This window comes from Mirounga angustirostris, unplaced genomic scaffold (genome assembly GCF_029215605.1).
Source record: "Mirounga angustirostris isolate CCGP_5_RB_7025 unplaced genomic scaffold, mMirAng1.0.hap1 SCAF_10, whole genome shotgun sequence".
Classification (NCBI taxonomy): Eukaryota; Metazoa; Chordata; class Mammalia; order Carnivora; family Phocidae; genus Mirounga; species Mirounga angustirostris.
In genome coordinates, this window is record NW_026991718.1 from 51,695,693 (window position 1) to 51,718,047 (window position 22,355).

The window sequence follows — 22,355 nt, forward strand, 5'->3', positions numbered from 1 at the left end:
TTTACAATATCACTTCTCTAATGTTTTCCTTTCCTTGTATAATAATTGTACTATTACAGTATATCTTGATGCCATGGAGGATCACTGTGAATGAATAGCTTGACTCAGGCATCACAACAAAAATCTACCTCGAGGCTGAAAAAATGATGTTCAGAGAACAGGGAAAGAAGGGCTACTGTGTCATATGAGAGTATTGTACAATTCTGAGAATTCTGTTTATGAGAAGAAGGCTGAGAAAGGACTTCTATGATGGTATTGCTTCTTCAAAGCCCCTTCTTTGAAGGAGGAATAGAAGAACCCTGTGTGTTTGGCTTGGAAGGAAATCCCCTCTTCTAGAATGGGGCTCTTTGATAGCTTCTTTCCTGACTTGAACATATAACGTGTCTAAACAGAAAACCCACAAATCTCTTAGGACACATTTGGGCAAATCCAGTGAAAAAAATTTAAACACTCTCTAAAACAGGGTTTAGGAGTGCGGACACTACTGACTCCATCTTTGTCCCGTTCCCCCCCACACCCCCCACCCCTGCCTTATCCATGTCCCTGCAATGATCTCCCCCTGGGGCTACATGTTCCAGGTCCCCTAGATGTTAATGTATGCCATGACCAGAATGTGGTGAAGCTTGCTCTTGCCTTCTCTAAATTTGTTTAGGTAATTCCTAGAGATAACAATCCCCCCCCCCCCCACCTCCCCGATGCACAGAGGGCGCCTGAGGTCTGTTAAATGTTAGCTATCAATTAAATGTATGCAGACCTTTGACCTCACTACAGTGCCCTCCTGAGCATCCCTTCGTTCTATAAAATCTGTAGACTAAGGTCTGGATTTTGCAGAGAATAGCTGCACAGCTGCCTGGATCATCACCCTCTGAACACTTTCTGTCAGTAAGTTAATAAAATTCTATAAACTGTAGGGAGGTTGACTGCTTAATTTTTTGGCCTCAAAGTGCCTTCTCAATTTGGAGGATACTTTATAGTATCCTCCCCACTTTCTAACACAGGGCCTCTCAATTTTGGCACTATTGACATTTTGGGTCAGATAATTCTTTGTTGAGAGGACTGTCCTGTGTATTGCAGGATCTTTTTTCCTTTCTTTTTTAAAAAGATTTTAAGTAATCTCTACACCCAACCTGGGGCTCCAAACGACAACCCCTGAGGTCGAGAGTCGCAGGCTCTAGTGACTGAGTCAGTGCCCCTTAGGATCTTTAATAACATCCATGGCATCTATACAGCGCTCCTGTTGAACAACTTCTTTAGAGAATCATTTGGCATCAATACAATCATAAACACAACCAGGCATTGAAATCCTATACAGTATTACTAGGTTTTCCTCCAGATGACCCAGGATATACTGAGCATCATTTTAAAAACTTATAATCAAAATGGAAACACAAAATTGGAAGAATTTTGTGGAAAAGTGTGCCCTTTTACCCCCCCCCCCCCCCCAGTTTGAGAAACAATATAGCAAACCAGAGTCCCGGAAAGGACCATTTTTCTTATTAATAGATGATAAGATTAATGTTTTTAGGCAATCTGCCCACAGTGTCACCCCTAGTAAGTAACAGAATCAAGGCCAAAGCTGCAGGAAATCTCATTCCAGAATTTTCCAACAGACAAGGGTCTCATCCTTAACACATTAAACTCAGAAGTTACCTTCAACCATGAACAAAGAGTACTGAGATTTATTGTTTGATTCAAGGACCAGAACTAAAACACAGGAAGCCGATTTCAGTTCATTATAAAGGTAAACGTTCAAGTAGTATGTCAGAATGTAGTTAAGGTAGAAAAAGATAGCCTGACATAAACACACAAGTTTTACAAACAGCGAATACTTTGGTGGACAAGACTTCCCTTGACAAAACGCTAAATCACAGTCAACATCTGCTAATAATGCAGATAATTTATGACAATTTTTGCTTCGATAACCAATGAATTCTATGCAGAAACAGTGCTCTCTCGGGTCTGAAACAGTCATGATCAGCTCTAGAACCCTATCGGTGCCTTCTGTCCCAGCACGGTCGTCCAGAAGCACTCCGGCCCCACCGAAGAAGCTGCGCATTACAGCCGCCGGGTTAGCGCAGACTCCACCCCGGCATTCCGCCGCAATTCTTAGCCGCCTACAGGAGGAAACTACAACTCCCATCAGACAAGGTGAGCCGAGTGGGCGGGTATTCGCCGCGCGTGGGCGGCCCTGGCCAATAACGACGGTCGTTACAGCGAACAGTTTGGCCGCGTTTGTAAAAGGCCGCGGCAGGCGAAGAGAGAGGAGGTGAGGGCGGTCATCAGCTTGGGGCCCCGGGGCCGCGGTGAGGGGAGGGCGCGCAGAGCAGGCAAGGGGGCCGTGTTGACAGAAGGCGGGGACAGCAGTGCGACGAGGGCGTAGAGCCGGGAATCCCGGCGGAGAGCGTGGCCAAGGAGCAGAGTCCCGGCCAGGTGATGCTTCTGCTTGGGCCTACTTAGAACCGGAAGTGAGCCGTCGCGCGGGGAGGATGCCGGGAAGCAGGTCCCAGAACGGTGCTTCTGGGGGTGGGCCGGGTCCCGGAAGCCAGGCGGGAGGTGCGCATCCTGCAGGCGGGGTTCCCAAACACGCGTCCGCAAGGCCGGAGCGGCCTTTCTCCGCTATTCCGAGACGGCGCAGGGCTAATGAAAACCTGGGAATCGGGAGGCCTGGCTTCTAGGCGTCTCCCTTCCTTTTACTTGTTGTTTGACAAGGAATCCTGTAGATTACAAACTCATGTTAGATTATCTGGTTGCTGGCTGTGAGACATTCATCAAATCATTACTCTCTTTGAGCCAATTTTTTCAACTCTAAAATGGTAAATAGTACCCACTTTACTGGATTATGGTGAGCAATACCGGAGTAAATGCATGGGAAGGGCTTCTACTCAGTAAAAGGTAGCAGGGTTTATGTTTTATTCATGATAATCATTCGTTCTCTTCAGTTACCGTTGCTTCACAAGCATTAAACAGCATCCACCAAACTGTACAGCTCTACAGCTGAACAGTACCTTGATTAAAACGCACCACTTCCAGGGAGCATTCCTGGGTTGGCTCTTCCAGTATCAGTCCCTTTACACCATCTTGCTGAGGAGGCAGTTTTGTAAACTTGTTTAGAAGAGACCTTTTTTTAGGCAGGATTCAAATACAGGTTCTTTTCTTACCCTTTTTTTTTTTAAGTTGAAGTAAAATTGACGTGTAACATACTAGTTTCAGGTGTACCACCTAATTCGATATTTGTATACACTGTGACATCATGGCCACAATAAGTCGTTACCAGTCACCATACAAAGTTACAAAAAAAATTTTTTTTTCCTTGTGATGAGAACTTTTAGGATTTATTCTCTTGGCAGCTTTCAAATATGCAATATGATATTATCTACTATAGTCATCTTGCAGTACATTACATTCCCATGACTTATTTTATATCTGGAAGTTTGTACCTTCTGACTCCCTTCACCCATTTCTCCTACCCTGCTATACCCCCTCCCCTCTGGCAGCCACCGATCTGTTTTCTGTATGTATGAGTTTTGTTTTGTTTCATTTTTTAGATTCCACATGCAAGTGAAATCATATGGTATTTGTCTTTCTCTGTCTTTCTTTGTCTTATTTCACTTAGCATAATACCTTTGAAGTCCATCCACATTGTTGCAAATGGCAAGATTTCCTTCTCTTTTATGTCTGAGTAGTATTCCATGGTGTATTCCAGTATAGTATTCCATTTTATAGGCGCACATACAAACCAAATGTTTATCCATTCATCCATCTTAGGTTGTTTCCATATCTTGTCTATTGTAAATAATACTGCAGTGAATACAAGGGTGCATATATCTTTTCAAATTAGTGTTTTCATTTTCTTTGACAAATACAGGTTCTTTACAGGTTGTGTTACTTGTTTGTATATGCTTGCAATATAGAATCTATAATAAGTGATATGAGTCCATGTTTAAAATTCAGATAGTATAAAACAGTGATATGGGGCGCCTGGGTGGCTCAGATGGTTAAGCGTCTGCCTTCAGCTCAGGTCATGATCCCAGGGTCCTGGGATCGAGTCCCGCATCGGGCTCCCTGCTCAGCGGGGAGCCTGCTTCTCCCTCTGCCTCTCTCTCTCTGTCTCTTATGAATAAATAAATAAAATCTTAAAAAAAAAACCAAAACAGTGATATGTAAGCCTCCCTCCTACTATTTCCCAAGTCCTAAGTCACTTCTGAGACCATAGACGTGTGTGTGTATATCCCTTCTTTTTTCTTTTTTTTTTCTTTTTATTTTTTATTTATTTGAGACAGAGAGAACGAGAGAGAGAGCACATGAGAGGGGGGAGGGTCAGAGGGAGAAGCAGGTTCCTTGCTGAGCAGGGAGCCCGATGCGGGACTCGATCCAGGAACTCCAGGATCATGACCTGAGCCGAAGGCAGTTGCTTAACCAACTGAGCCACCCAGGCGCCCTCTTTTTTCTTTTTTAAACCAAGAGTATCCTACATGAAGTGCCTTTTTTCATCCCACGGTATATCTTAATATGTCTTCCTTATCAGTACATATAGATCTATCTGATTCTTTTTAATGGCTTTACAGTAGCATATTGTTTTGTTTTGTTTTAAAGATTTTATTTATTTGAGACAGAATGAGAGACAGAGAGCATGAGAGGGAGGAGGGTCAGAGGGAGAAGCAGACTCCCTGCCGAGCAGGGAGCCCGATGCGGGACTTGATCCCGGGACTCCAGGATCATGACCTGAGCCGAAGGCAGTCGCTTAACCAACTGAGCCACCCAGGTGCCCATACAGTAGCATATTGTATGCCTGCACCATAATTTTTTTCGTCAGCTCTTAGACTGTTTCCATTCTTTGCAGTTCTGGACAACTTTGCATGGGGTACCCTTGTACATACTTTGTGTACATGTGACAGGAGAACTCATGAAGTCTTAGAAGTAGAATTGCTAAGTTAAAGTATATGTTGTACATTTATTTTATTTACGTCCTTTAAAGAGGATGTTGCAGTTTACATCCCCACCAACCATGTGCAGTGACTGTCTCTCCACATCTTAACACAATGATAATGTTTATCTTTTCTGTCATTTTGCCAAAGTATTATCTTGTTTTAATTTGCTTCTTGTTTATTGTAAGATAGAATTTTGGATGTTTAAAATCATTTTTGTTTTTTATTTTTCACAAGCTGTCTTTTCATGCTCTTTGCTCATTTTTCTAGTGGGTTTGTTTTTCTTATTGATTTGTAAAAAAACTCCTATTTTAGAAAATTAGCTCTTTAGCATTTGCATTCCAAATATTTTCCCTCTATTTTTAATGATACCTTTTTTTTAATTTTATTTTTTAAAGTAATCTCTATGCCCAGTGTGGGGCTCAAACTCACAACCCCAATATCAAAAGTCACAAGCTCCACCAACTGCACCAGCCAGGCACCCCTTTTAATGACAGCTTTATTAGGATCGCCTGGGTGGCCCAGTCAGTTGTGTCCAACTCCTGGTTTCGGCTCAGGTCATGATCTCTGAGTTGTGGGGTGGGGCCCAGTGTTGGGTTCCGCACTCAGCATGGAGTCTGCTTGTCCCCTCCCTCCCCTCTGCCCCTCCCCTCTCTCTCAAAAATAAATACATAAATACATAAATAAATCTTTTAAAAAAAGCTTTATTGAAATATGATTCACATAACATAAAATTCACTCCTTTAAAGTGTTGTGATTCAGTGATTTTTTTATATATTCACAGAGTTTTGCAGCCTTTCTTCACTCCAAAAAGAAACCTCATACTCACCAGCAGGCACTCTTGTTTCCTCTTTTTCCCTCTGCTCTTAGCAACCACCAATCTACTTTCTGTCTCTATGCATTTGCCTATTCTTCATATTTCATTTAAATGGAATCATACAGTGTGTAGCTTTTTTGTGTCTGGCTTTTTTCACTTAGCATAATACTTCAAGGTTCGTATAGCATGTATCAGAATTTCATTCCCTTTTAGGGCCAAATTATATTCCATTGTGTGGGTATATCACATTTTGTTTATTCATTCATCAGTTGATGGACATTGGGATTGATTCCACTTTCTGGCTATTATGAATACTACTACTATGAACATATATGTACAAATTTTTGTATGTTTTCAGTTGTCTTGGGTATATATTCTTTTGTGAGTCATATGGTAACTCACTTTAACATTTTGAGGAACCATCAACCATCAGTTTTCCGAAGTGGCTCTGCCATTTTACAGTACCATCAATAATGTATGAGCGTTCTAGTTTTTCAATATCCATGACAACACTCGTTATTTTTTGCCTTTTTTAGTCATCATAGTGGCTGTGAAATGGCATCACATTGTGGTTTTGATTTATAATTTACATGATGTTGAACATTTTTTCATATGTTTATTGGCTGTTTATGTTCTTTGGAGAAATATCCATTCAAATCCTTTGTCCATTTTTAAATTGGGTTATGTCTCTTTGTTTTTTAAAAGATTTTATTTATTTATTTATTAGAGGGAGAGTGCACACACAAGCAGGGGGAGGGGCAGAGGGAGAGGGAGAAGCAGGCTCCCTGCTGAGCAGGGAGCCCAACATGGCTCGATCCCAGGACCCTGGGACCATGACCTGAGCCGAAGGCAGACGCTTAACGACTGAGCCACCCAGGTGCCCCTCAGTCTTAATTTTAAAATGGGTGAAATATTTGAATAGTATTTCTCTAAGGAGACAGATATGTCTAAATAAGCATGTAGTATGTTGCTGAACATCATTATTCAATAGAGAAATGCAAGTTAAAAGCACAATGAGGTACCTACCACTTTACACCTACTCTAATCCAATGGCTATAATAAAGAAGACAATAACACATGTTGGCCAGGAAGGAGAGAAACAGGAACCCACCCTCCTACATTGCTGGTATGAATATAAAAACATTTTAGAGAACAGTTTGGTGGTTTCTTAAAAAGTTAAAAGTAAACCGTATGACCCTGCAATTCCACTTTTAGGTACATAGATACCTCAGAGAAATGAAGAGAAATGCATGTTAATGTTCTCAGCAGCATGTTCATAATAGCCGAAAATTGGAAACAGAACAGTTATCTGCTGGTGAATGGATAAACAAAATGATATATCCATTGGATGGAACGCTTTTCAGCAATTTAGACAATGAAATACTGATACAGGTTACAATGTGGTTGAACCTAGAAAACAGCATGTTGTGTGAAAGAAGCAAACATAAAATACCATATATTATATGATTCCATCTATATGAAATGTCCAGAAAAGTTAAATCTGTAGAGACAAGAAAACAGGTTAGTGATTGCCTGGGGATGGGAATGGTAATTGACTGTGAACGGCCAGAGGGATCTTTTTAGTGTGATAGACATGTTCTCAAAATGGATTATAGTGGCAGATACCTAACTCTACAAATGTAATGACTATCATTGAATCATATACATAAAATGGGTGAATTTTATGGTCTGTAAAATATACCTCAATAAAGAGGTTTCTTTTTTTGTTCTTAAGATTTTATTTATTTATTTGAGAGAGACAGTACAACCGGGGGTAGGAGTGGGGTGGGGGGAGGGAGAAGCAGGCTCCCCGCTGAGCAGGGAGCCCGATGTGGGGCTCTATCCCTGGACCCTGGGATCATGACCTGAGCCGAAGGCAGATGCTCAGCAACTGAGCCACCCAGGCGCCCCTCTGTGACCAAGTTTAACTTCTGAGCTTCAGGTTGTTTTTCAATTGCAAAATAGAAAAAAAAAAAAAAATATATATATATATATATATATGTATGTATGTATGTATATGAAATACATATATATGGAAGAGCTTAACAAAAATTAATTTTAAAAATTCATTGATGATCACTTAACATATCATTAAAGTAGAAAAAAACAACTTTGCTCATTAAGGTAGGAACTGGTTTGCCAATTATCATGGTGAAACCTTAAGGTGCTCTATATAGTTTTAGCATCATCATAGGAATTCCACTTTTTCCTCTTATTTTTTCTTTTACTTTTTTGATTATTCTCTGTAGAGGGAAATTTGTTAGTATCTTTCAAAATTACAAATGTACATTTCTTTTAAAAACTTTTAATTTGGGGATAATTTTATTTATTTTTTAGGATTTTATTTTTATTTATTTATTTATTTTTATTTATTCAAGACACAGAGATACAGAGAGAGAGAGCATGAGCGGGGGAGAAGCAGAGGGAGGGCGAGAAGCAGACTCCCCACCGAGCAGGGAGCCCAGTGCGGGGCTCAATCCCAGGACCCTGGGATCATGACCTGAGCTGAAGACAGACGCTTAATCATCTGAGCCATGCAGGTGCCCAATTTTGGGATAATTTTAGATTTATAGAAAAGATAAAAAATTATACAGACATTCTTGTATACCCTCACCCAGCCTTCCCAAATGTTAACATTTTACCTAACCATGAGACATTTGTCAAAACTAAGGTTTTAACACTGGTACAATACTACTAACTCTACTACATACAGACTTTATTTGGGTTTCAGCAGTTCTCCCACTAATGGCACTTTTTTTTTTTTAAGAATAAACTTTTTCTTAAAAGATTTTATTTATTAGAGAGTGAGAGCGTGCAAGAGAGCACAAGTGTGGGGGGGTGACAGAGAGAGAAGCAGACTCCTTGCCGAGCAGGGAGCCCGATGCAGGCGATCCTAGGACCCTGGGATCATGACCTGAGCCGAAGGCAGACGCTTAACGCCTGAGCCACCCAGGCACCCCAAGAATAAACTTTTTTTTTTTTAAGATTTTATTTATTTATTTATTTATTTATTTATGTATTTGAGAGAGAGAATGAGACAGAGAGAGAGAACATGAGAGGGGGGAGGGTCAGAGGGAGAAGCTGACTCCCTGCTGAGCAGGGAGTCCAATGCGGGACTTGATCCTGAGACTCCAGGATCATGACCTGAGCCGAAGGCAGTCGCTTAACCAACTGAGCCACCCAGGTGCCCAAACTTTTTTAATTATTTAATTATTTTTTAAAAGATTTTATTTATTTATTTGACAGAGAGAGAGACAGCGAGAGAGGGAACACAAGCAGGGGGAGTGGGAAAGAGAGAAACAGGCTTCCCGACGAGCAGGGAGCCCGATGTGGGGCTCGATCCCAGGACCCTGAGATCATGACCTGAGCCGAAGGCAGTCGCTTAACCAACTGAGCCACCCAGGCGCCCCAAGAATAAACTTTTTTTAAAGATTTTATTTTTAATGAGGTTCCTGGGTGGCTCAGTCAGTTAAGTGTCTGACTCTTGATTTTGGCTCAGGTCATGATCCTAGGGTCATGAGACAGAGCCCAGCATCAGGCTCCTGCTCAGCAGGGAGTCTGCTTGAGATTCTCTCCCTCTGTCCCTCCCCTCCACTTGTGCATGTACGTGCACTCTCTCTAAAATAAATAAATAAATCTTAAACATATTTTATTTTAATTTTTTTTAAAGATTTTATTTATTTCTTTGACAGAGACACAGAGAGGGAACACAAGCAGGGGGAGTGGGAGAGGGAGAAGCAGGCTTCCCGCTGAGCAGGGAGCCCGATGTGGGGCTTGATCCCAGGACCCTGGAACCATGACCTGAGCCGAAGGCCGACGCTTAACGACTGAGCTACCCAGGTGCCCCCCAAATATTTTATTTTTAAGCAATCTCTACACCTGATGTGGGGCTCAAACTCACAACCCCAAGATCAAGAGTCACATGCTCTACTGACTGAGCCAGTCAGGCACCCCAAGAATAAACTTTTTATTTTAGAATAATTTCACATTTTCAGAAAAGTTGCAAAGATAGAATACAGAGGGGGCTCCTGGGTGGCTCAGTTGGTTAAGCATCAGGAACCCTCCTACACTGCTGGTATGAATATAAAAACGTTTTGGAAAACAGTTTGGTGATTTCCTGCTCCGTGGAAAGCCTGCTTCTCCCTCTTCCACTCCCCCTGCTTGTGTTCCCTCTCTCGCTGTGTCTCTCTGTCAAATAAATAAAATCTTTAAAAAAAAAAAAAAAAAAAACCTTGGTCACAGAGGTAATTGGTGGTAAAAGGCAAACTAAATCTTTCATCTTTTGACTTGGAACAACCTTCTCTTCTAAGATCCCCTGTGTGGCTGAACGAAAATACCTACTAAAGAAGTTTATTGATCTGGAAAGGAAATGCTGTGTGAACAGGCTACTGTCTCTAGATCAGGGGATTTTAATGGGTAATTTAGCCCCCCTGAGAGGACATCCATCAATATCTGGCGACATTTTTATTTTTTTAACCACTTGGGGAGGAAGAGTTGACTACTACTGGCATCTAGTGGGTAGAGACCAGGGATGCTACCAAACATTCACAGTGTGTAGGACAGTTCCCCACAACAAAGAATTATCCAGCCCTAAATCTTAGTAGTGCCAAGATGAAAAAATCCTGCACTAGATCATATTTCACAAAGCTTTATTCACTTAGTGGATACTCAACAAATATTACAGTTGGGAGATTAATTCATAGCACCAGTGAAAAGGTGAGCAGTCTTAGACTTTTCTTATTTGTACTTTACAATTTATTGATTAACAAATAGACTATATGGGGCACCTGGGTGGTTCAGTCAGTTAAGTGTCTGCCTTCAGCTCAGGTCATGGTCCCAGGGTCCTGGGATCAAGCCCCGCATCGGGCTCCCTGCTCCATGGGAAGCCTGCTTCTGCCTCTCCTACTCCCCCTGCTTGTGTTTCCTCTCTGGCTGTGTCTCTCTCTGTCAAATCAATAAATAAAATCTTAAAAAAAAAGATAGACTATAGAACATGTGGAGGGAAAATTTTTTTTTTTTTAAGATTTTATTTATTTGACAGAGACACAGCGAGAGAAGGAACACAAGCAGGGGGAGTGGGAGAGGGAGAAGCAGGCTTCCCATGGAGCAAGGAGCCGATGCGGGGCTCGATCCCAGGACCTTGGGATCATGACCTGAGCCGAAGGCAGATGCTTAATGACTGAGCCACCCAGGCACCCCGAGGAGGGAAAATATTTTATCAAGATCATCCTTTGGGGTCAAGGGGCAAGAGCAATACTAATAGCCTATTTCAATATCACAAGCAGATTATCTTAAAAAATATATTGAACTTTGGGGTGCCTGGCTGGCTCAGTCTGTAGAGCATGTGACTCTTGATCTTGGGGTTGTGAGTTTGAACCCCATGTTGGGCGTAGAGATTACTTAAAAATAAAAATATAAAATCTTAAAAAAAGAAGTTGACTTTAGTTAATAATATGAGTGCTGAATTGATGCCTGTAAATGACTTTGAAATGTTAGGGACGCCTGGGTGGCTCAGTCAGTTAAGCGTCTGCCTTCGTTCAGGTATGATCTCAGTGTCCTGGGATTGAGCCCGAAGTCAGGCTCCCTGCTCAGCGGGGAGTCTGCTTCTCCCTCTGCCCTACTCATGCTCTCTCTGTCTCTCTCAATCTCTCTCAAATAATTGAAATCCTTAAAAAAATTACTTTGAGGGGTGCCTGGGTGGCTCAGTTGGTTAAGCGACTGCCTTCGGCTCAGGTCATGATCCTGGAGTCCCTGGATCGAGTCCCGCATCGGGCTCCCTGCTCAGCGAGGAGCCTGCTTCTCCCTCTAACCCTCCCCCCTCTCATGTACTCTCTCTCATTCTCGCTCTCTCAAATAAATAAATAAATCTTTAAAAAAAAAAATTACTTTGAAATGCAATAAGATATAAGAGGGATTGATAGATGGAGAAAAGGATAAATAAATATGTAATGAAGCAAATACAGTAAAATGTTAATTGTAGAATCTAGTGGGTGGGCATGTGGAAGTTTGCTGTATAGTTCTGTTTTTTTATATGTTTGAAACTTCTTTTTTTTTTTTTAAGATTTTGTTTATTCATTTGAGAAAGAGAGAGCGCCCATGAGCAGGGGGGAGAGGCAGAGGGAGAAGCAGACTCCCCGCTGAGCAGGGAGCCCAATGAGGGACTCCATACCAGGACCCCGGAGATCATGACCTGCGCCGAATGCAGACACTTAACCATCTGAGCCACCCAGGCGGCCTATGTCTGAAAATTTTCATAATACTGGAGGGGAAATCAAAAGCAGAGATTCACACTCTTCTTTTATTTATTTATTTATTTATTTATTTGACAGAGAGAGACAGCGAGAGAGGGAACACAAGCAGGGGGAGTGGGAGAGGGAGAAGCAGGCTTCCCGTGGAGCGGGGAGCCCCACGTGGGGCTCGATCCCAGGACCTTGGGATCATGACCTGAGCCGAAGGCAGACGTTTAACGACTGAGCCACCCAGGCGCCCCAAGATTCACACTCTTCTTAGCAGACACTGGAAACCACATTGCTGATTTTGCTGGGTGACCTCAGGCAAGTTACTCTTTTTTTATGTTAATTGTTTTTCAAGATTTATTTATTTATTTTAGAGAGAGGGAGGGTGAGCAGGGGAGGGGCAGATGGAGACGGGGAGAGAGAATCTCAAGCAGCCTCCCGGCTGAGCACGGAGCTTGACTTGGGGGTTGATCTCAGACCCTGAGATCATGACCTGAGCTGAAATCAAGAGTCAGAAGCTTAACCAACTGAGCCACCCAGGCACCCCTCAAAATTTTTTTTAGCATTTTATTGGTTTTTGGGGGGTTTTTTGGTTTTTTTAGAGTATTCTTTATGCCCAGTGTGGGGCTTACACTCAGGATCCCTAGATCAAGAGTCACTGCTCTACTGACTGAGCCAGCCAGGCGCCCCAGGTTACTTAACTTTTTAATTTTCATGTGAAGCATGGTGGTTGTTTGGCTCAAATGGGATACTAGTATTGTGAGGTTCAAATGAAATAATGTGAAAGCACTTGGAAAAGCATAAAGCACTCTAAAATATAACGCATTATTATTGGGAAGGATGAGTATTTGGCCAATTATATGTCATGGCTCTGGGTGTTCTTGACAACTACCAATGTAATGACATTAGCACTGTTTTACCTGCTTTAAGTCGGAAGAACGAAACAGCCATTTCCATAACAATTGCTGTCAAATATTTTTCAAATAACCTGCAGAAGACTTGGATTCGTATTCTAAGAGGAGAGAATCATACTATTTTTATGACCTTAATATTTTTTGTTGTCTTACTTACAGATTGCCAGGATCTCCACTTAGGGCACTGGGAATCTTCTTCTACTCTGGAACACTGGGCAGGAGCTTTGCCATTGGCTGGCCAAGAAGGAGGAGGCAGAATGTCTGCATTGTTACACCATAGAGTTCAAACTTCAAAAGACTTTGGGTTAAACAGTATCATTTACTCTGCAAATGATTATATCTTTGCCTGTCCTCTATGATCATCACAAATGAAACACCTTTCAGGTCTTACGAATTCAGGTTACACTGTTTTCCAGATGCTCTGGCAGCTGATTCAGGTAGGATTGTGCCAGGTTTTGTGGGGAATGGTGGAAAGGAAAGAATTCATCTTTCCTGTTCTCCAGTTCTTGTTCAAATTAAACATCTGTGCATGTAAAAATTAGGTTAACTAATCTAGGTTGTTGTATAAAACCATTTTGAGCCTAGAGAAATGCTTTAATTATTATATTAGGATTTTAAAAATATATGATATGAAAGGCAAGGGTTCCTTCACTTTTGTTTGATGGCTTAAGTGAATGTTCTGTTTGAGCGTACAATTTGAAAATGGTAGCTAACCTCTTTACATTTTACTTTCTGTACTAAATATCATAAATGATTTTAACTTTGTGTATGTGTGTGTATGAATGTATTTTCATGCTGATGGGCTTATTGCTTTTTCTAGGGCCTTTGAAAAATGGAACCCAACTCTCTGAGGACTAAAGTCCCAGCTTTCTTGTCTGATTTGGGGAAGGCCACATTGAGGGGAATCAGAAAGTGTCCCCGATGCGGCACATACAATGGAACCCGGGGACTGAGCTGCAAGAACAAGACATGTGGAACCATATTCCGCTACGGGGCACGGAAGCAGCCCAGTGTTGAAGCTGTCAAAATCATCACAGGCTCCGATCTGCAGGTTTACTCAGTGCGGCAAAGAGACCGGGGCCCCGATCACCGATGCTTTGTGGAGCTAGGCGTGTCAGAGACGACAATCCAGACGGTGGACGGGACAATCATCACTCAGCTGAGCTCCGGACGGTGTCATGTCCCCTCATGCCTGAAAGCTGCCACCCAGGGCGTAGTGGAAAATCAGTGCCAGCACATCAAGCTGGCGGTGAACTGCCAGGCAGAAGCCACCCCTCTGACTCTGAAAAGCTCGGTCCTGAATGCAATGCAGGCCTCCCCAGAAACCAAGCAAACCATCTGGCAACTGGCCACGGAACCCACAGGTCCCCTCGTACAGAGGATTACTAAAAACATCCTGGTGGTGAAATGCAAGGCGAGCCAGAAGCACAGTTTGGGGTATTTGCATACATCCTTTGTGCAGAAAATCAGTGCCAAAAGCTTGCCCGAGCGCCGGTTCTTCTGCTCCTGCCAGGCTCTGAAATCTCACAAGTCGAACGCCTCCAAGGATGAGGTGGCCCAGAGATGTATTCATTTCTTTGCTTGCATCTGTGCCTTTGCCAGTGATGAGACATTGGCCCAGGAATTCTCAGACTTCCTAAATTTTGATTCCAGCGGTAGGTGGTGTGTTGACACAGTTACTCTGTTTTTCTAAAATGGCAATGAAAGAGTTCCACTGATGGCATTTGGAGATTGTCCTAGCAACCTTCAGAAGCAGTTGCTAGATAATTCAAATGAAAAGCATTCCTTCTTTTAATCGCAGTCAGCACACTTGCATAAAGGTTGGTTGGTTGATTAGTTGGTTGGTTGGTTGAAATTAATGATCAAGAGACTTGGGCGTTTTTACTGAGACAATGAATCTAGCAAAAGTTAGCTTTGCTTTGCCTTCTTTTTAAACTTTTTCACAGATACCCTATGTTAAAAAAAACAAAGAATAAACAACAACAAAAAACCCTTTTATTTTGGGTTGCTTGCTTGTTTCTTATCTTTGAAGATGAGGAAAACTAGTACCTGCTCAAAATATCTTTAAAGATTTACAGCAAGTCTTTTGTTGTGGTTTTTAACAGTTTTATCTTGTAGATGCTTTTTATTTTCATTTCTTAATGATCTTTAGTTGGCAGTAGCTCCCAACTTTTTAGTTTTATTTCTCTGTAAAGTCTTTCATCATGTTAATGATCCATGAATAAAAACCTATGTCTTGGGGAGTTCTTTAAAGGAAATTATTTTAAAGCGGGCAATCACTCCATAATTTAGTTTTTACCAATTAATTTTTCTCTAGGCAGGGGCCCATATTTACTCTTGGATGGTATTAATAATTAAGAAATCTGTTGTATTTTAGGTCTTAAAGAGGTTATTGTGCCCCAGTTAGGTTGCCATTCAGAATCAACAGTAACAGCTTGTGAGTCTACTGCCTCTAAGCCAAAGAAGAGGAAGAAGGAGGAAGTACCTGGTGAGAAACTGTTTGGGTTGTTTGTTCAGTGGTGTTGTCTTTAGAGATTGTTTTATTCTATTTTATATGTTTCACTGAATCTTAGCAAATACAGAAATAGTGTTTGTTATGTTTTTAACTTTTTTGAAAAAGTTTTATCGTCCACTGATGATTCTTTGTCAAGTGGAGCTAAGAGTTGGTTCTTTTGGCCAAGTATAAGATCTAACCAGACTCTACTTTTATTATTGTATATGTTGTTCAACCCTTAAACATTTGGACTAGTCTTACACCTTAATCTGCCTTAGGACAGTGTAATGAAGTTTTCGTCCATAGAGTGTTTTTAGAAATTTGTGATAACGGTTAATTATATTTTCCAAACTAATTTAAGAGTGTAGTTTCTGGGGCGCCTAGGTGGCTCAGTCATTAGCTGTCTGCCTTCGGCTCGGGTCATGATCCCACGGTCCTGGGATCCAGCCCCATGTCGGGCTCCCTGCTCGGCGGGAAGCCTGCTTCTCCCTCTCCCACTCCCCCTGCTTGTGCTCCGTCTCTCGCTGTGTCTCTCTCTGTCAAATAAATAAATAAAATCTTAAAGAAAAAAAAAAGAGTGTAGTTTCTTAGCTTCATTTTCAATAGGTGGCACCATATGTATATTTTTTCTTTTTGAATGTAAATGTACCAGTGTCAGTTAAGTAGTCAAATAAATCAATATGAAAATACTGTTCTAGTAAATAAGTATTAAAAGACCTAGACTCTAAACAAAAGAAAAATATTCTAGTCCACACATGTGGGTAGAAACATTTTTGTGGGTAGAGTATTTTTAGAGGTGGGTCAGATGGTCATATGAGCACAGGAGTTTGGGTGCTAGGATGTTGGAGAAAGATGGAGAAACAAAGTGACGTGGGTATTTCTGTTTTTTTTTTTTTTGAGAGAGAGAATGAGAGAGAGCACATGAGAGGGGGGAGGGTCAGAGGGAGAAGCAGACTCCCTGCCGAACAGGGAGCCTGACGCGGGACTCAATCCGGGGACTCCAGGATCATGACCTGAGCAGAAGGCAGTTGCTTAACCAACTGAGCCACCCAGGCACCCGGTATTTCTGTTTTTAAGAAGTGATTCTGCAGCAATATAGAGCAGAGATTGTCATTAAATGTTTACTTATTAGTCTTTCCCAAGAAAACCTGAAATTCAAAAAGAAAGTTCTTTTTTTTTTTTTTTAAAGATTTTATTTATTTATTTGAGAGAGGGAGAGGGAGCGAGCACGAGCAGATGGGAGGGGCAGAGGGAGAGGGAGAAGCAGACTCTCCACTGAGCAGGGAGCCCGACATTGGGCTCGATCCCAGGACCCTGGAATCATGACCTGAGCTGAAGGCAGACGCTCAACCAACTGAGCCACCCAGGCACCCCCAAAAAGAAAGTTCTTATCCTTTGACTCAGTAGACCTGATTCTAAATAATTTTTTTTTTTAAAGAGTTATTTATTTTATTTTATTATTATTATTTTTAAAGATTTCATTTATTTACTTGAGAGAGAGAGCACAGAGGGAGAAGGAGAAGCAGACCCCCGCTGAGAAGGGAGTCTGACGCAGGGCTCGATCCCAGGACCCTGGGATCATGACCTGAGCTGAAGGCGGACACTCAACCAACTGAGCCACCCAGGCACCCCAATTTATTTATTTGAGAGAGAGAGAGTGTGTGTGTGCATGTGTGTGAATAGGGGGATTATAAATAATCTTTTATAAGAAAATAGTCCTTGATACAGGAAAAACATTTTGTCCACAGATACTCATTTTACAGATATTTATAATGTTGAAAAATTAGAAACAAGTAAGAGACAACCACTAGGAATAGTTAAATAAGCCATGATAAAGCTACTTGATAGAATATCAGGCAGCCATTAAAAATTATTATAAAGAATTATAAAAATTAGTATAAAGAATTATTATAGGGGTGCCTGGGTAGCTCAGTCAGTTGAGTGTCTAGCTCTTGGTTTTGGCTTAGGTGGTGATCCCAGGGTCCTGGGATTGAGCCCTCTGTCAGGCTTCGTGCTCAGCGTAGAGTCTGCTGGAGATTCTCTCTCCCTCCATCCCTACCCCTACCCGTGCACACACACATACTCACTCTCTCTAAAATAAATAAATCTTTTTTTAAAAAAAAGAATTATTGGGGTGCCTGGGTGGCTCAGTTGTTGGGCATCTGCCTTTGGCTCAGGTCATGATCCCAGGATCCTGGGATTGAGCCCCGCATCGGGCTCCCTGCTCAGCGGGAAGCCTGCTTTTCCCTCTCCCACTCCCCCTGCTTGTGTTCCCTCTCTTGCTGCCTCTCTCTCTCTGTCAAATAAATAAATAAATAAAATCTAAAAAAGAATTATAAAGAAATGTTTAGATAACTCAGGTAAAAAACAATGCTCAGTTAAATTTGAGTTTCATACAGACAAATAATTTTAGTATAAGTATGTCCCGTGCAATATTTGGAACATACTTATATTAAAAATAAAACTATTTATTTGAAATTCAGAATTTTTTTTGCTAAATTTGGCAATCCTGGTACAATCACAGTTACTTAAAATCACAAAATAAGTAAAATCAACTATTTACACACACACACACACACACACACGAGACAATAGTTCATCAGAAATGATAGTGATTTTCTGAGAGGTGGGAGCAGTGGGCAAATTTTTTTTTCTTTTCACTTCTAGGTCCTCCACCTACACCCCAATTTCCTGTAAAGAGCATATGAAACTTAAAATGTTATGTATAAAGTCTAATGCTAATTCCTTCTAGAAACTGAAGCTAACTTAAAAATTAAAAAAGATTTTTTATATTTTAGACTCTTCAGAAATTAATATTGAATCAATTTCTCTTCTGCAGACATGTTATTAAACACTGTAATGGTTTGTGGTTTAGGTGCACAGACGAACAGTTCACTACTGTCTCAGGATGCAGTGAGCAGTCATCTAAGGAAAGGTGGCCTGAAAAAACCTGTGGTTGCTTCTTCATTAAAAAGGCAGGGTAAGTTTCCCTTCCCCAGGGTAGGCTAAAGAGGTGGAAATCATCCTAAAGAAGCCCAAAGCGATATAATGGAAAGAAATGTTGCATGTTATCCCCCAGAGAGTGCTAAGATAAACAGGAGCAGGCACTGAGGCTGAGATCTGTTCTGTTCCACTGGCTTCCAATCCTACTCAAAACTGAATCGTGTCTTTAAATAACAAATGCAGCAGAAGTTACTTCGTGTCTTGGCAGCACATGTTCTGTAGGATATTTTCCTTTTGTTGCTTATTACCCACATGCAGTTGGTATGGAGCCTCAAAGTTGAAGAAGAAACATATTTTACAATTGTGCAGTGATAAATATTTGTTGAGAAAGACAAATATAATCTGTTCTCCAAAGTTATAAATTTGGGGGTGCTGGCTGGCTCAGTCAGTAGAGCATGTGACTCTTGATTTCAGGGTCATGAGTTCGAGCCCCACGTTGGGCGTAGAGGTTACTTTTAAAAATGATAAATAAAAGTCAATGTGTGTTAAAAAAAATTAAGTTTGAAAACATGTAAAAGCAGTAGCATGGGTATCATTCTGAAGTTAGGAGACAAAATGACTTAATTTGAACATAACTTACATATTTACCTTTCTAGTCAGAATAATTAAATTTATACATTTGGGGATCAACATTCTTAACTCTCATATATTATGGCTGGGTGATTAAAAACCAGACATCATTCCTGCTCTCATACTCTGGTTTTGAAGACAAGACCAGTACATAAATAGCAAATAATACAAGACCAAATTATAATTAACCAATTAAGAACTTACACATTCCAGGAATAAATGTTCCTGGAACATTTAGGTTCCAGAACGTCAGGGAGTGTGATCAAAAATATCAGGTAGGGGTTAAGTGGCTACCTTCAGCTCGGGTCATGATCGTAGGGTCCTAAGATAGAGCCCCAGTTGGGCTCCCTGCTCAGCGGGGAGTCTGCTTCTCCCTCTCCTCACCGCTTGTGCTCTCTCTCACTATCTCTGTCATTATTTCTGTCTCTCTCTCAAATAAAGAAATAAAATCTTATATATATATATATGTGTGTGTGTGTGTATATATATATATATATATATATATATATGACTTGAACTTAAAAAAATATACCAAGTAGAGATTTTTTTTTAAGATTTTATTTATTCACTTAAGAGAGAGGGAGAGAGCATGAGCAGGAGGAGGGGCAGAGGGAGAGGGACAAACAGACTCCCGGCTGAGTGGGGAGCCCAATTCAGGGCTCCATCCCAGGACCGTGAGACCATGACCTGAGCTGAAGCAAGATGCTTCACCAACTGAGCCACCCAGGCACCCCAGTTAGAAGATTTTTAACATCACTTCCTTTGGTGCAAAGAAAAAATAAAATAGAATAAAATAGCTTTTTACCCAAATTATCACTATATACATTTACCTAATGAGAATTTAGTTTCAAATGAATAGTAGCTACGGCATCATTATCTCCTGATTTATAGATCTCTAAAGCAGCCATTATACAAGGCTCTTTTTCAATCTGCAGCTGACTTTTTTTCCAGAGATTTTATTTTGCTTTTCAAAGATTTTATTTATTTATTTTTAAGATTTATTTATTTATGAGAGAGAAAGAGAGCAGGGAGGAGGGGGAGAAGGAGAGAGAGTCTCAAGCAGACTCCACACTGAGTGCAGAGCCCGAGGTGGGGCTTGATCTCATGACCCTGAGATCAGGACCTGAGCCAAAACCGACCACGCCACGCAGGCGCCCCTCAAAGATTTTATTTTATTTTATTATTTTTTAAAGATTTTATTTATTTATTTGACAGAGAGAGAGATAGCGAGAGCAGGAACACAAGCAGGGCGAGTGGGAGAGGGAGAAGCAGGCTTCCCGCCGAGCAGGGAGCCCGATGTGGGGCTTGATCCCAGGACCCTGGGATCATGACCTGAGCCGAAGGCAGGCACTTAACGACTGAGCCACCCAGGCGCCCCCAAAGATTTTATTTTTAAGTAATCTCTATACCCAACATGGGGCTTGAATTCACAACCCGAGATCAAGAGTTACATGTTCTACCAACTGAGTCAGCCAGACACCACTTCAATTTGCAGTTTAATGTTGATGAAAGACTGCAGACTTACTATGGTTAATAATCTTAAACCCATTAGTATCTCCACAGCTTTTCACTTCGGGTGAAGGATTCTTAAAACAAAACAAAAATGTAGAATCTTCCATTTCACTTAATGTATCTAAATTTCTTTGAATTTCAACTTATTGCCCTTTTCTGTATAAAATCCTCAGCTTTTTCAATCTTCAGCTAACTGTTGTTTCTGTAAAAAAAAGATAAAAGTTACTGAAAAGTTTTTTGTTTGTTTTTCCTAGCCTCCGGTCAGCTGTTGGATGAGGCACAAGTGACCTTATCCTTCCAAGACTGGCTGGCCAGCGTCACAGAACGCATCCATCAAACCATGCACTATCAGTTTGATGGTAAGTATTGGTCACCTGACTTGGCTATTGCTGAAAGGAGGAGAAATTAAAGTAACTGTGTTGTAGTTCTTTTTTTTTTTTTTTTTTTTTTAAGATTTTATTTATTTATTTGACAGAGACAGAGATAGCGAGAGCAGGAACACAAGCAGGGGGAGTGGGAGAGGGAGAAGCAGGCTCCCCGCGGAGCAGGGAGCCCGATGCGGGGCTCGATGCCAGGACCCTGGGATCATGACCTGAGCCGAAGGCAGATGCTTAACGACTGAGCCAGCCAGGCGCCCAAGAAAGAGAGAATCTTAAGCAGACACCGCACTGTGCATGGAGCCCGACAGAGGGCTCGATCTCAGGACCCTGAGATCATGACCTGAGCCCAAATCACGAGTCGGAGGCTCAACTGAGCCACCCAAACGCCCCTAAGAGTCACTCTTAAGTTATATCCAGGCAGGTAGTGGTTCTGGATGTTTCCCCTCTGTTGGGGCTAGCCTGTTGGGCAGTTTTTTGTTTTTTAAAGATTTATCCATTTATTGTAGAGAGGGGGTTGCCGAGGGGCAGAGGGAAAGAGAATCCCAACCAGATGTCCTGCTGAGTGTGGAGCCCAATGTGGGGCTCAATCCCATGACCCCAAGATCATGACCTGAGCCAAAACCAAGAGCCAGACACCCAACTGACTGAGCACCCAGGCACCCTGATTTTATTTTATTTTTTAAGTAAGCTCTGCACCCAGTGTGGAACTTGAACTCATGACCCTGAGATCAGGAGTTGCATGCTCTACCCATGGAGCCAGCCAGACGCCGCCCCCCGCTTGGACAATTTTTAAGGAAAAAGTCTGAACTCTTCTGACCCCTCCCCTGAACACTCTTTCTGCTGACTTTTTGTTGACCCTTGTGTCTTGCAAGTTTCTTTAAGAGGTTTGTTAAGTATTTTCAAACATTGGGCGCCTGGGTGGCTCAGTTGGTTAAGCAACTGCCTTCGGCTCAGGTCATGATCCTGGAGTCCCGGGATTGAGTCCCGCATCGGGCTCCCTGCTCAGCGGGGAGTCTGCTTCTCCCTCTGACCCTCCCCCCATCATGCTCTCTCTCCCTCTCATTCTCTCTCTCAAATAAATAAATAAAATCTTTAAAAAAAAAAAAAGTATTTTCAAACATTTTGCCTGCTTTGAGATCATATTCAGAGAGAAAGGCCAATGCTTATTGGATAAACAGTGTCCTGACTTTGGGGTCTGCAGTGCTCATGGCCCAGACCATCTGAGTGGGAGCTTGCAGTTACTTTGCTTGGACATGAATGCACATAGCAAATGCCTGGGAACAGTGAGCAGGACTGAATCAAGTTTACCTTCTCAACTCAGCCTCATTGTTCTCATTTCATTTCATATACTCTTTAAAGGGAAAGGTCTGGGCTGCAGTGGTGTTTACAAAACAGGGGATTTAAAATTTTATCTTTGGTGGATGACAAGGGCCTGCTGTATTTGTTACAATTATGAGGGATCAAGAGTAGGGCTGGTGACAGTGCTTGACTCATAAAGGTCAAT

General features: G+C 41.7%; 2 protein-coding genes across 7 annotated transcripts in view; both read left to right on the forward strand.

The window, feature by feature from the left end:
- The window catches only part of TIA1 (TIA1 cytotoxic granule associated RNA binding protein), a 40,940-nt gene extending 38,864 nt beyond the window's left edge, over positions 1-2,076 (forward strand). The window contains exon 15 of the transcript XR_010405597.1: positions 1,941-2,076. The gene's annotated coding sequence lies outside the window, so the exon portion shown is untranslated. The remainder of the gene's footprint in view (positions 1-1,940) is intronic.
- The window catches only part of CUNH2orf42 (chromosome unknown C2orf42 homolog), a 30,148-nt gene continuing 9,805 nt past the window's right edge, over positions 2,013-22,355 (forward strand). Inside the window, exons 1-7 of one of the 6 annotated variants that reach the window (XM_064572363.1) lie at positions 2,191-2,266; positions 12,072-12,296; positions 13,052-13,329; positions 13,713-14,547; positions 15,270-15,380; positions 18,262-18,366; positions 20,726-20,830. In XM_064572363.1, the coding sequence (XP_064428433.1) occupies positions 13,725-14,547; positions 15,270-15,380; positions 18,262-18,366; positions 20,726-20,830 (1,144 nt within the window). In that variant the 5' untranslated portion in view covers positions 2,191-2,266; positions 12,072-12,296; positions 13,052-13,329; positions 13,713-13,724. The other 5 variants (XM_064572364.1, XM_064572365.1, XM_064572366.1 and 2 more) reach the window with 5 other exon arrangements.